This window comes from Acanthopagrus latus, chromosome 5 (genome assembly GCF_904848185.1).
Source record: "Acanthopagrus latus isolate v.2019 chromosome 5, fAcaLat1.1, whole genome shotgun sequence".
Classification (NCBI taxonomy): Eukaryota; Metazoa; Chordata; class Actinopteri; order Spariformes; family Sparidae; genus Acanthopagrus; species Acanthopagrus latus.
Window position 1 is genome coordinate 5,811,794 of NC_051043.1, and position 10,688 is coordinate 5,822,481.

At 43.2% G+C, this 10,688-nt stretch overlaps 2 protein-coding genes across 2 annotated transcripts; one reads left to right on the forward strand and one right to left on the reverse strand.

Moving 5' to 3' along the window:
- Positions 1 to 312: 312 nt before the first annotated feature.
- Positions 313 to 4,824, reverse strand: ccdc157 (coiled-coil domain containing 157). Its single transcript, XM_037098441.1, has 10 exons — positions 4,429 to 4,824; positions 4,186 to 4,336; positions 3,384 to 4,083; positions 3,230 to 3,307; positions 2,646 to 2,815; positions 2,368 to 2,544; positions 2,112 to 2,280; positions 1,718 to 1,857; positions 1,519 to 1,613; positions 313 to 826 (listed from the first exon to the last, which is right to left on the reverse strand). The coding sequence occupies exons 1-10, from the start codon at positions 4,674 to 4,676 to the stop codon at positions 580 to 582; spliced, it is 2,175 nt and encodes a 724-aa protein (XP_036954336.1). The 5' UTR covers positions 4,677 to 4,824; the 3' UTR covers positions 313 to 579.
- On the forward strand, positions 4,785 to 10,409 carry sf3a1 (splicing factor 3a, subunit 1). The gene is made up of 16 exons (XM_037098440.1): positions 4,785 to 4,856; positions 4,972 to 5,061; positions 5,507 to 5,616; positions 5,707 to 5,911; positions 6,012 to 6,269; positions 6,362 to 6,436; positions 6,528 to 6,678; positions 6,767 to 6,963; positions 7,146 to 7,263; positions 7,348 to 7,655; positions 7,762 to 8,010; positions 8,127 to 8,334; positions 8,455 to 8,609; positions 9,467 to 9,568; positions 9,658 to 9,729; positions 9,844 to 10,409. Exons 2-16 carry the CDS (start codon positions 5,014 to 5,016, stop codon positions 9,943 to 9,945), a joined length of 2,358 nt encoding a protein of 785 aa, XP_036954335.1. The 5' UTR covers positions 4,785 to 4,856; positions 4,972 to 5,013; the 3' UTR covers positions 9,946 to 10,409.
- Positions 10,410 to 10,688: the final 279 nt, after the last annotated feature.

The following is a 10,688-nucleotide window of genomic DNA, read 5'->3' on the forward strand; positions in this document are numbered from 1 at the left end:
TCAGCAGAGCATGAATCCTGCAAGCAGTTGCGTTTCCTTGGAAACTCCCACTCCCCACCATTGTCAGATCGCACTTTAAAGCCATCAGCACAGATATCTTGTTAGATGGCACTTTAAAGATATCAACACATCGGCCTCTTTGTGTGCACGTTATCCAAGGCTGTACGAACAGCCTCTTTATTCAGAACCATGTGACTCATCTGCCTCGAATGTTACCTATTCAGGTTTGTTTGAGAATCGTATCATGTATCCAGAAACCTAATATGCAACAGCAGTCAATGTCCCTATTTTAATAGCAGAAAAATACCATAGTTTTTCCTTAATGTATAACAATGTGTTTATTATATTTATATGTGAATTAGCATAATGATAGATGTGGCAAAAGTGGCAAACCACTGTCATAAGTGTGCATAATGATGTAAAAATACAATAACAGCGGTACAATGACACCTCCTGACTTATTAATATAGGAAATGTGCCTCTAACGATCCATATAGTTGTTGCAGAAGATTCCTCTTACAGAGCTATGTTCTTCTTCTCTGCGCCACAAGACTGTCTTCTCTTTACATAATTAGGCTTTCACTTTTTCCTGTGATTGGAGCTCCTGGAGTGAGAGAGGAGAGAAACACTGTGTGTTCCCGTGTGGCTTTTAGCAGCAGAGCCAGAGTCCAGGTGGAGGGTTTGAAGGTGAAGTCTGAGGGAAGAGGGGGAAGCAGAGGCACTGGACACACGATCCTCTGGCCCAGCTGACCCTTGAACACTTTCCCCCTGTCTTGCCTCCCTCCATCTGTTACTGTATCCCAGTCGTACTGCACTGCTGCTCTGCCTGTGGTACAAAGAAGAGAAAACGCAATACAGCAAACACTGCAGTGTACGATGTTTAATCATTCATAAAGGTGTATGCTTCATGCTATTGTACTCAATAAGGGTTCCAAAAGGCTTCTTCCTGGAGGACTGAGGTTCTACCTCATGCATCTAAAGAACCCTGAAAAAAAGGGTGTGCTGTGTCTCTGTTACTAGAGATCACATGGATTTGCCTGCTGAGGACAGCCCAGTATGCCTGGCTATTGTCCTCTGTCCCACCTGAACCTACACAGACTCTCCTGTTCTGTAGGCCTGTTCTCAAAGAGTCTCCCCTCCTTATCCATCACTGGTCCATTTTTAAATAATGTTTCACTTAAAAGTATGTGAATGCTTTCACAGTTCAAACATTGGGTTCTAAATGAATCCCTTTAAATATAAAAATAACTCTCGGTAGAACCCTCTTGGATGGGTTCTAGATAAACCCTTGAAATACAAAACGGTTCCTGATAGAACCCCTAGATGGGTTCTAAACTAATCTGTGCAATATAAAACAGTTCTTGGTAGAACCCCATGTAAAGGTCCAAGATGAAACCCTTGGAATGTAAATGGGTTCCCCCATAAAATCTTGGTGGAAAGTGGAAAGGTTCGTCAACAATTCTATTTCTAAAAGTGTTCCTATGTTCAAAGGTTCCTTTTTAAACAAATCTAACTTACAAGGCGGTCTCATGCATCTGTGTCAGGTGATCCTGTTGTTTTGCCGCTGGTGTGCTGCACAGAGAGAGGTCCAATGTCTGCATAGGTGAGGCCTCCTATTGATGCATAGTTAACAGTTGATCCAAAAACATCCACAAAAACAACATGTCACACATCAATTCACATGTATTACAAATTTACAAATCATCGTCCGTCCTACCCTGCTTGCATTATTTTGGGCTCTCTCCCTCAGCTTCACAAGGCTGCTGTGCAGGGTGGTGTTCTCCTGCTCCAAAACATTTATACGAATGCAGTTCGCTTGCAGCTGTTGCTCCATGTCCAGAAGCACATTTCCTGTACCTTGAATGAACAGCATGTACTTACGACATGACTACAGTCCTCAAAAAAGACGTTGTTGGGAAATAAATCACCGGATACACGATCAGTTCTTTATTTTTCCAAGTAATACATAGGGTGAATGTGTTGTGTAGCGGTTGCTCTAGAGGAGTGTCAACAGCTCTGAGGAAGTTTTATGTAAACCGATGTGGTAGTGTTGTCAGTTGTTTACCTATACATGACAGTACATAGCAGACAATTATTCAATAACTACTTACTCTGCGGTTGGGCCTGAGCCAGAGGGCTGAGCTCTGGGAAAGCAACCAACAGTCTCTCCCTCTCCCTTAAGGCTTGTCCGTATTCCTTCAGCTCAGACACACTGTTCTCTAGCTCGCCTACATGTGTTTGTAGAGTCTGCTTCTCCTCTTGGAACTGCAAACAGAGGTCCTGTTGGAAAGAAGCATCAGAGCATCAGCTACTAAACATTTCTTTATCATGAAAATGCTGTGTAACTGAGGAAAAAATAACATGTACCTGCTGTTTAGCCAGCTGAGCCTGCACCTGTTCCTTTTCCTCTGACATCAGTTTCAGCCGATTGTGCAGGTCGGCCTGTCTCTCCTCCGCTTCCCCCAACTGCCTCTGCAGCTCTTCACACTCCTCGTCGAGAGCATCAACTCTCTGTAACAAAGATTTCTGCTTCGCATGCATTGACTGGAAGCGAGACAACAACAACAAAAAAGGCGTCAGGGGTGAGATGGTGACGTCCTCCAGCTGAAAACAACAAATAATTCTGTGTTTGTCGCGACATTAACCTCCTGCTGGCGACAGGCGCTGTGGTACTTGGCGCTCTCTTTGTCAAGATGGAGTTGAGTTTCGGAGATCTGACCCTCTAACTGCTGGATCCTTTGCTGTAGATTACGACAGGCCTCCTCCTCCATGTGTAAGGTCTTTACTTTCTCCTGCAGTTCACTCTTTTCACATTCTACCACAGAAATAAAATGATAGATCACATGAGACATCAGGTTAGTTAATGTGTAGAGTTCTAACAAAGACATCCTTTTCATGCATATTTGAGATATTGGAGAATCCATTTTTAACCATGTAAGTCTGAGAACATCTTCCCAGATGTCCAGTAAAAATATAATTAAAAACTGTCCAGCTAAAAGCATTTCTAATATGTCTTATGTTGCTTCAAGATACTGTTTTTACCTTTCGGGTTTTCTGATAATAAAAGGATTAAGCAGTTATTCAGGAATCAGTTTTATACTGTTGATGCCACCCTGCAGGGGACATTAACATAACTGCTTCACACTGACTTGGGGATATTTCACACAATTCTGCAAAAAATATATATTATAACAAGGATTGCAAGAATGGAAAGTATATCTGTCCTTACCAAGTGCTTGTAATGTATCTTGCTGGGCTGCTACTCTCTCTTGCAGTCTGGAATAACTCTCCTCCAAGCTCAGAGTTTCTGTTATATCAAACATGTATTAGTAAATGTCATTTCAAAAGAGTTTTTATTGTATTTATTGGAGAGTTTTCCACACCTCTCTTGAGTTGCTGTTTCTCCTCTTGTAGCCTCTGCTCTGTTTCTTTCATGGATCTCTCTGCTCTCCTCAGTGAAAACTCCAGCTGGACTGTGTTTGCTTGGTGTTTTTCCACCTCTTGCTTGAACTCTTTCTGTGCTCTTTCCAACTGAGACCTGAATCTGTCCCGGTCTTTTTCTGCTGCCTGTAATCTGTCTTTAAGAGGCTGCACCGTGCCTCGCACGTCTTGAAGATGTTTTGCCAGACGGCGCATGTCTCTGAGCTGCTCAGTGGCCCACTGGGCGACATCACCTGCTGTCATGTGTCCCAGCTCCAGAGTGTCCTCCACAGCTGCTAAGAGTGGCTGCAGGGACGAAGGCAGGCCCTCGCTTTGAAACAGTTCCACCAAAGCATCTCCCGTTTTTCTCAAAATGGATTGTGTTTGATGGCATGCATCGCAGGGAACAAGGGATGATTCAAATGTCTGACAGCCTACATTGTGGCTCTCAGCTTTATGATGGCATGGGGTGTTGTGAGAACAACTGGAGGGTTCACAATTCTGTGGCAAAAATGTAAAAGAACTTGAGGACGAACGAGCAGACAAGCATTTCCCGCAAAAGTTGCTCCTTGAGCTCATTTGGGAGACTGACGACACCAACTCTGTCTCATCGCAGCCAAATGTCTTTGCTTTTGTCTGTGTCTTGATGTCTTTGTGGGCCCCCTAAAGAAGAAACACAAGCGATTAGACGAATAAGTTCTCTGATAACATTTTGGCATTCCTTTTAAATGTGCTATCTTCATTCAGACCAACTGGTTTTCCTACCTTAAGACTGGCGAATTGAACTAAATTGCTCCAATAATTTCTGACCACAAGACCAACTGACAAGTATCCTCTCTGCTGGGTTGGTTCCCTCCTATGGCTGCACTTTATTTGCTCAACATACGCATTGAAGCTTTGCAGAAGAAGCAGTAGTCTTGTTCAGGGAGAGGACAGAGGAAGAAACACTTTTACTCTTTAATACTGCCTGTATTTGTGGATGTGGTGTAATGTTAGGCTGTGTATTACCTGTCAATCACCAGCTCCAGTAACACAATATGGGAGTGCTGGTTGAACGCATCCTGCCCGTCCACAAAGTCATACTGCTCCAGCAGAGCTACCATGTCCAGGTGACAGGAGAGTTTATCGGGGAACTTCCAGGAGGAGAAGCGGACCGGTCCGGTTCTAGAGAAGACGTCCAGGGTCGCGCCTTGAAGGTCGACGAGGTCTTTCCGGAGGCTTTCGATGCAGTCCTGTCGGCCCAGGAACTGACTCATGTCTAACAAGCTAGTTAATAGTGTTTTCGGCCTGGCACAACAGTGTCAGCGAGTGTGTCCAGCTTGTTGGCGAAGCGTCTCCTTGGCAACCTCGTAAGAACGACTCCAAGTCCCATAATTCTCCGCGGCATGTTTCCGGAAGTAATAGGCCTCCATTAGGGTCAACGAAAGCGCGACGCAGTAAGTGTTCAACTGGAGCAAATGTGGGCTTGTGGCTGTTATAGATTGTGTTCTTCAACATAATATGTGGTATTTTAAGTGTAGCTGAAAAACTTGCACTGTTCCTGTTGGTCAGGTGTTTGCAGGAAGTTGCGCGTTGTCCAGAGGAGATACAGCCATGCCGCCGGGCCCTGTTCAAATTGTCCAGCCGGAGTCCAACAACAAGGTTAGCTAACGTTAGCGTTGTAGCTAACAGACCGCTTCCGTAATAAAACTAAAGAACAACTTACTCACACGTTATGTTATTGTCAAGTGTCGCTAATAAGAATATGAATGTGAATTTTACAGTAGCCATTGTCGATTTTGGATAACATTAATCGCTCAAATTATCTTGTTGCTAACTCTCAGCGGTAGCAACAAGCTAATACAACTTCATTCATTTGATGTTATGAGACAACGTTACCTAAGCCTGCTAATCTTTCCATCGCTCCAATACAGCTTACGATAAATGGTGAATTGGTATGTTTCTGATAAACGTGTGGAAAATTGACAGCTGCGCTTACACCATTGTTACAATATGAAAATTGTGGTATGTGGTGAGAATTACTGGGGTATATTTTATGTCACCCATTTACACTATTACAGCCTAACAAATGTACATTTTTTAACAGAATGATGCACCAGCAGAAGAGACCCCTGCCACCAAACCCATCGTTGGTATCATATATCCACCCCCTGAGGTCCGAAACATAGTTGACAAGACAGCCAGCTTTGTTGCCAGGTTGGTCACCCCACATGTGTCATTTGTACAGCTTCAGTCTTTACTGGATTTCATGTCTGTGATTTAACACATTTTTTGGCAATTTCACAGGAACGGTCCCGAGTTTGAAGCCAGAATCCGTCAGAATGAGATCAACAATCCAAAGTTTAATTTCCTCAACCCTAATGATCCCTACCATGCCTACTACCGCCACAAGGTCAATGAATTCAAGGAGGGCAAGGCGCAGGAGCCGTCTGCAGCAATACCTAAGGTTATGCAGCAGGCCATGCAGCAGTCCCAACAGCTTCCTCAAAAAGTAAGACTTTGCATTTCATTCTGCTCATGCATTTATTTTCCCATTGCATATAAGTGGTAGTATTTATTCATAGTAACTATTCATTTCCCCTTGTCGATAGGTACAGTCACAGGTGATTCAAGAGACAGTTGTCCCCAAAGAACCTCCTCCTGAGTTTGAGTTCATTGCTGATCCTCCATCAATTTCGGCGTTTGATCTGGATGTCGTCAAACTCACTGCCCAGTTTGTTGCTCGCAATGGCCGCCAGTTTCTCACCCAGCTCATGCAGAAAGAACAGAGGAACTACCAGTTTGACTTCCTGCGGCCACAGCACAGCCTTTTCAACTACTTCACCAAACTGGTCGAGCAGTATACTAAGGTGACCTGATAGCCACGTCTCTGATATTAATATTACTCCTTGTTTAGGTAGTGACGCCAAACAGAAAATTGATCTTGTCTTTCCACTTGTAGATTCTGATCCCTCCCAAAGGCCTACTGACCAAGCTGAAGAGAGAGGCTGAGAATCCAAGAGAGGTTTTGGACCAGGTAATCCCCTTAAACTGTGACTGTTCCTATGAATTAGATTTTAATAACATGTTGCCCATGGTAATCAGCTGTTATACTACACAACCTTCAGGTGAGGTACCGTGTGGAGTGGGCAAAGTTCCAGGAGCGTGAGAGAAAGAAGGAGGAGGAGGAACGGGAAAAAGAGAGGGTTGCTTATGCTCAAATCGACTGGCATGACTTTGTAGTGGTAGAGACAGTGGATTTCCAGCCCAACGAACAAGGTAATATGATCAAAATCATATCCACTGTAAATCTGTCATCTAAATGTAGCTTAAAATAATCTATCTTTATCTGCATCTCTTTGCTCAGGCCACTTCCCACCACCTACCACACCGGAGGAACTTGGCGCTCGTATCCTTATCCAGGAGCGCTACGAGAAGTATGGTGAGAGTGAGGAGGTGGAGATGGAAGTTGAGAGTGAGGACGAAGATGATGAGCGCCAGGATCGCGGTGATGGCCATCCATCACAGCCTGATCAAGATACACAAGTGCAGGACATGGATGAGGTAAGAATCGATGAAGTTATTAATCGCTACTTTGATTCAAACGGAAATTATTTCCCTCCTTTTGATGTTGTAATTTATTTTTCAATCCAAAGTCATTGTTACAACGTACATTTCATAACACTGTTTGAAATCAAATAAAATTACAATGACTGCTGCTAACCACATTCACCTGCTTTCCTCAGGGATCTGACGATGACGATGATGGCATGAAGGCTCCTCTACCTCCAGACAACCCTATGCCACCTCCACTGCCCCCAACTCCAGACCAGGTTATTATTCGCAAAGACTACGACCCCAAAGGTAACACATGCTTCCTTAGATGAGTGACATGGCAAGCTTTCACTATGTACTATGTGTTAATCTCATGCTCTCTTTTTATTACAGCTTCCAAGCCTCAGCCCTCAATTTCAGTTCCAGATGAGTACCTCATCTCACCTATTACTGGTGAGAAGATCCCAGCCAGTAAGATGCAAGAGCACATGCGTATTGGTCTGCTGGATCCACGCTGGCTGGAGCAAAGAGACCGCAGCATAAGAGAGAGGCAGACCGAAGATGAAGTCTATGCTCCTGGTCTGGATATTGAGAGCAGCTTGAAACAACTGGCTGAGAGGCGTACCGATATCTTCGGTGTGGAAGAGACGGCCATCGGTAAGAAGATTGGTGAAGAGGAAATTCAGAAGCCAGAAGAGAAGGTGAGAACTGTTTTGAGGTTATTATACACAAACTGGGGTTAAAAGAAATTCCAAATGGCATAAAAAGTCAGCAATGTGTTGATCTTTGAACGTATTATGTTACCAGGTTACTTGGGATGGCCACTCCGGAAGCATGGCTCGTACCCAGCAGGCAGCACAGGCCAACATCACCCTGCAAGAGCAGATCGAAGCTATTCACAAGGCCAAAGGACTGGTGGGAGAGGATGACACTAAGGAGAAAATTGGCCCAAGCAAACCAAGTGAAATTCATCACCCGCCTCCCATGCCCTCATCTGCATCCATTTTGCCCAAACCCAGTCCTCCAGTCACAGCAGTGCCTCGCCCACCAACCTCTGTGAGTAGCTTAAAAATAACAGTTAATTGTTACTTCAGTTGACTAATATTTTTTTTCTTTTTTTCTTTTTTAATCTCTTTGAACAAATAAGTTATGAATGTCTTCTTTGTACACAGTTGGCACCTCCAGTGCGCACTACTCTGTTGTCTGCCGTACCTGTGCTTCCAAGACCGCCTGTGGCTTCTGTGGTGCGCCTTGGACCAGGACAAGTTATAACATCAATGCCTCCCATGATTCCTGCTCCCCGCATCAATGTGGTCCCCATGCCGCCATCAGCTCCTCACATCATGGCCCCCAGACCACCTCCAATGGTCGTTCCAACTGGTAAGATGTTTCCAAATGCACTGACATTCAAAATGTAAAGATGCATTGTTAAGGAAATCAGAATTTCAAAAATGTAATGATTTGGTAACTGAACCTTCATTACTGCCGCTTCTTTTCCAGCATTTGTACCTGCTCCTCCAGTACCACAACCCCCGAGCTCTGCTCCGGCACCACCAGTCCACCCACCACCACCTCATGATGATGAGCCGGTCAGCAAGAAGATGAAGACAGAGGATAACCTTATTCCAGAGGACGAGTTCCTTCGTAGAAATAAGGTATGTTAGGGCAGTGACATGTCATTGGTTTATTTCCAGTAGCCCTGTGCAGTTGGCACAAGTAAAGCCATCTGCTCATCAGGAAACTACTTAAATCACAGAGGGTTCAAGAAGAGCATCCTGGTGACATATCAGGGATAATCAGAAAACCTTTAATCTGCAAAGCCGACCCCTGGAAACACCCAGCAGGGTCTTTCTGACATGTAATCATAGCACTGTACCACTTAAAGCTGATGATTGATAGACATGATTGGCATGATATTACTGGTTGAAAGTGGTTGGTTTAAGCTTACATAAAGCACATGTAACATTCAGTTTTACAGGAAGAAAACATGACTGGATTTTGACACCTAAACACAATATAGGTGAACAGTGTGAACTTAGATGTGATCTTGAAGGGTCAAAGGGCATTCTCCATATCCGCTCAGCTTTAATATTTTGTGAAACTACCAATGGTCATTCCTACAGTATTGATATTAAAGTATTTGGTCATAAATATTGTGATATTTGATGTTGTCACCCAGTCCTAGCATATTATAAAATTCTTTTGAGAAGATTTCAAAGTATTGAGATGTGTTGTGTATCATGCATATAGCCTAAAAATTTTGCAGTCTTATTTAAGGTCATAACACCCGCCCCTTCTATGATCTACATGAGGTCAAACTTCAAAACACAGGAATTCGAACTTTGTAGTGCAGCAGAATCTTTTTGGCAAGGTTTACAAAACACCACTCAATGTTCCTACTTTTCATTGATAAGCCAAACTCTTAAGTACAATATCTATATTTATGTACATATGTATATTTATCTGAAATAAATATCGTCAAATTCCTAAAAGAAAACATTTTCCTCTGCAGGGTCCTGTGGCAGTTAAAGTGCAGGTCCCCAACATGCAGGACAAGACTGAATGGAAGCTGAATGGCCAAGTGCTTAATTTCACCGTCCCACTCACAGATCAGGTATGCAAATGTTGCCTTATTGTTTCCATCTGTCATAGTGGTGTATGCCATCACATACTCATCAGTGTGCAAATGTAATGTCTCCATAGGTGTCTGTCATTAAAGTCAAGATCCATGAAGCTACAGGCATGCCAGCAGGGAAACAGAAGCTACAGTATGAGGTAACCTTTTCTTTTAATCCTCCGTTAATTTTTTACTTTTTCTTTTAACATTTTAACTTTTCTTTAAGCTTTTATCCCGACAAATTGAGTAACACAACATGTTGTTTCTTTCAGGGCATTTTCATTAAGGATTCCAACTCCCTGGCTTATTACAACATGAGCAACGGTTCTGTCATTCACTTGGCACTGAAGGAGAGAGGTGGAAGGAAGAAGTGAGCCACGCAGCAGGAAGAAATAGATTTAACTCGTGGATGTTTTCTCCATCCCTTCTGTCACATTGTTTTAGTTTAATGACAACTTTTCATAAGTATATTGTGCTTTTCTGACAGTTTTGTGTAAAGAGCATGATTTTCTTAAAGATGCTTTTTGAAATGTGGATTTTTGAGTCTCGTTCCCAGCTCGTCAAAAACTGCTGCTCTGGGATCGTAGGACGGTTCGGCCGCCGTCCAAAAGCATCAGTTTTTGATGAATTGGGATTGAGAGGCAATAATAAATTTTACTTGCAAAAGACACAAATGTGAGTAAATGAACTGTACTGCACAGTCTGGCAGGCAGGTTTCACACTATTGTTTCAGCTTGTGATGCGTTTATAATGATACAAATAATTGGTAACATGTAAGAAAATGCAAAGTTCCATAATATTCATTCATTTAAAATAAAGGTATTAAAAATCCACCTTATCCCATGTGTTGCTTCATGATGATATGAAAGTGTTCATGTTAGAGCGACCCACGTGTTGTGATGCACAGACAACAAAGTGCACAGAAATCTCGGTTAGTGATGCTGACTAAATACAACAGGGACTAGTTAGTCTAGACTAAATTGGTGGTTCACTTGGAGATAAACTCTGATGTATATGATGATGAAAGATGAATTGCAGTGCAGAAGGGAGAAAGTGCAAGTGGTGCACTTTTTCCAGACATGAGATCTACTTTCCGATACAGCCACTAGGGGTAACC

Bases quoted from the DNA above. Each gene is read 5' to 3' on its own strand.
- sf3a1 (XM_037098440.1), top strand. From the start codon at position 5,014: ATGCCGCCGGGCCCTGTTCAAATTGTCCAGCCGGAGTCCAACAACAAG. The intron at 5,062-5,506 runs GTTAGCTAACGT...ATTTTTTAACAG, and splicing joins AGCCGGAGTCCAACAACAAG to AATGATGCACCAGCAGAAGA. The intron at 9,730-9,843 runs GTAACCTTTTCT...TGTTTCTTTCAG, and splicing joins AACAGAAGCTACAGTATGAG to GGCATTTTCATTAAGGATTC.
- ccdc157 (XM_037098441.1), bottom strand. From the start codon at position 4,676: ATGAGTCAGTTCCTGGGCCGACAGGACTGCATCGAAAGCCTCCGGAAA. The intron at 3,308-3,383 runs GTGTGGAAAACT...TTGATATAACAG, and splicing joins GAAACAGCAACTCAAGAGAG to AAACTCTGAGCTTGGAGGAG. The intron at 1,858-2,111 runs GTAAGTAGTTAT...TGTTCATTCAAG, and splicing joins GGCTCAGGCCCAACCGCAGA to GTACAGGAAATGTGCTTCTG.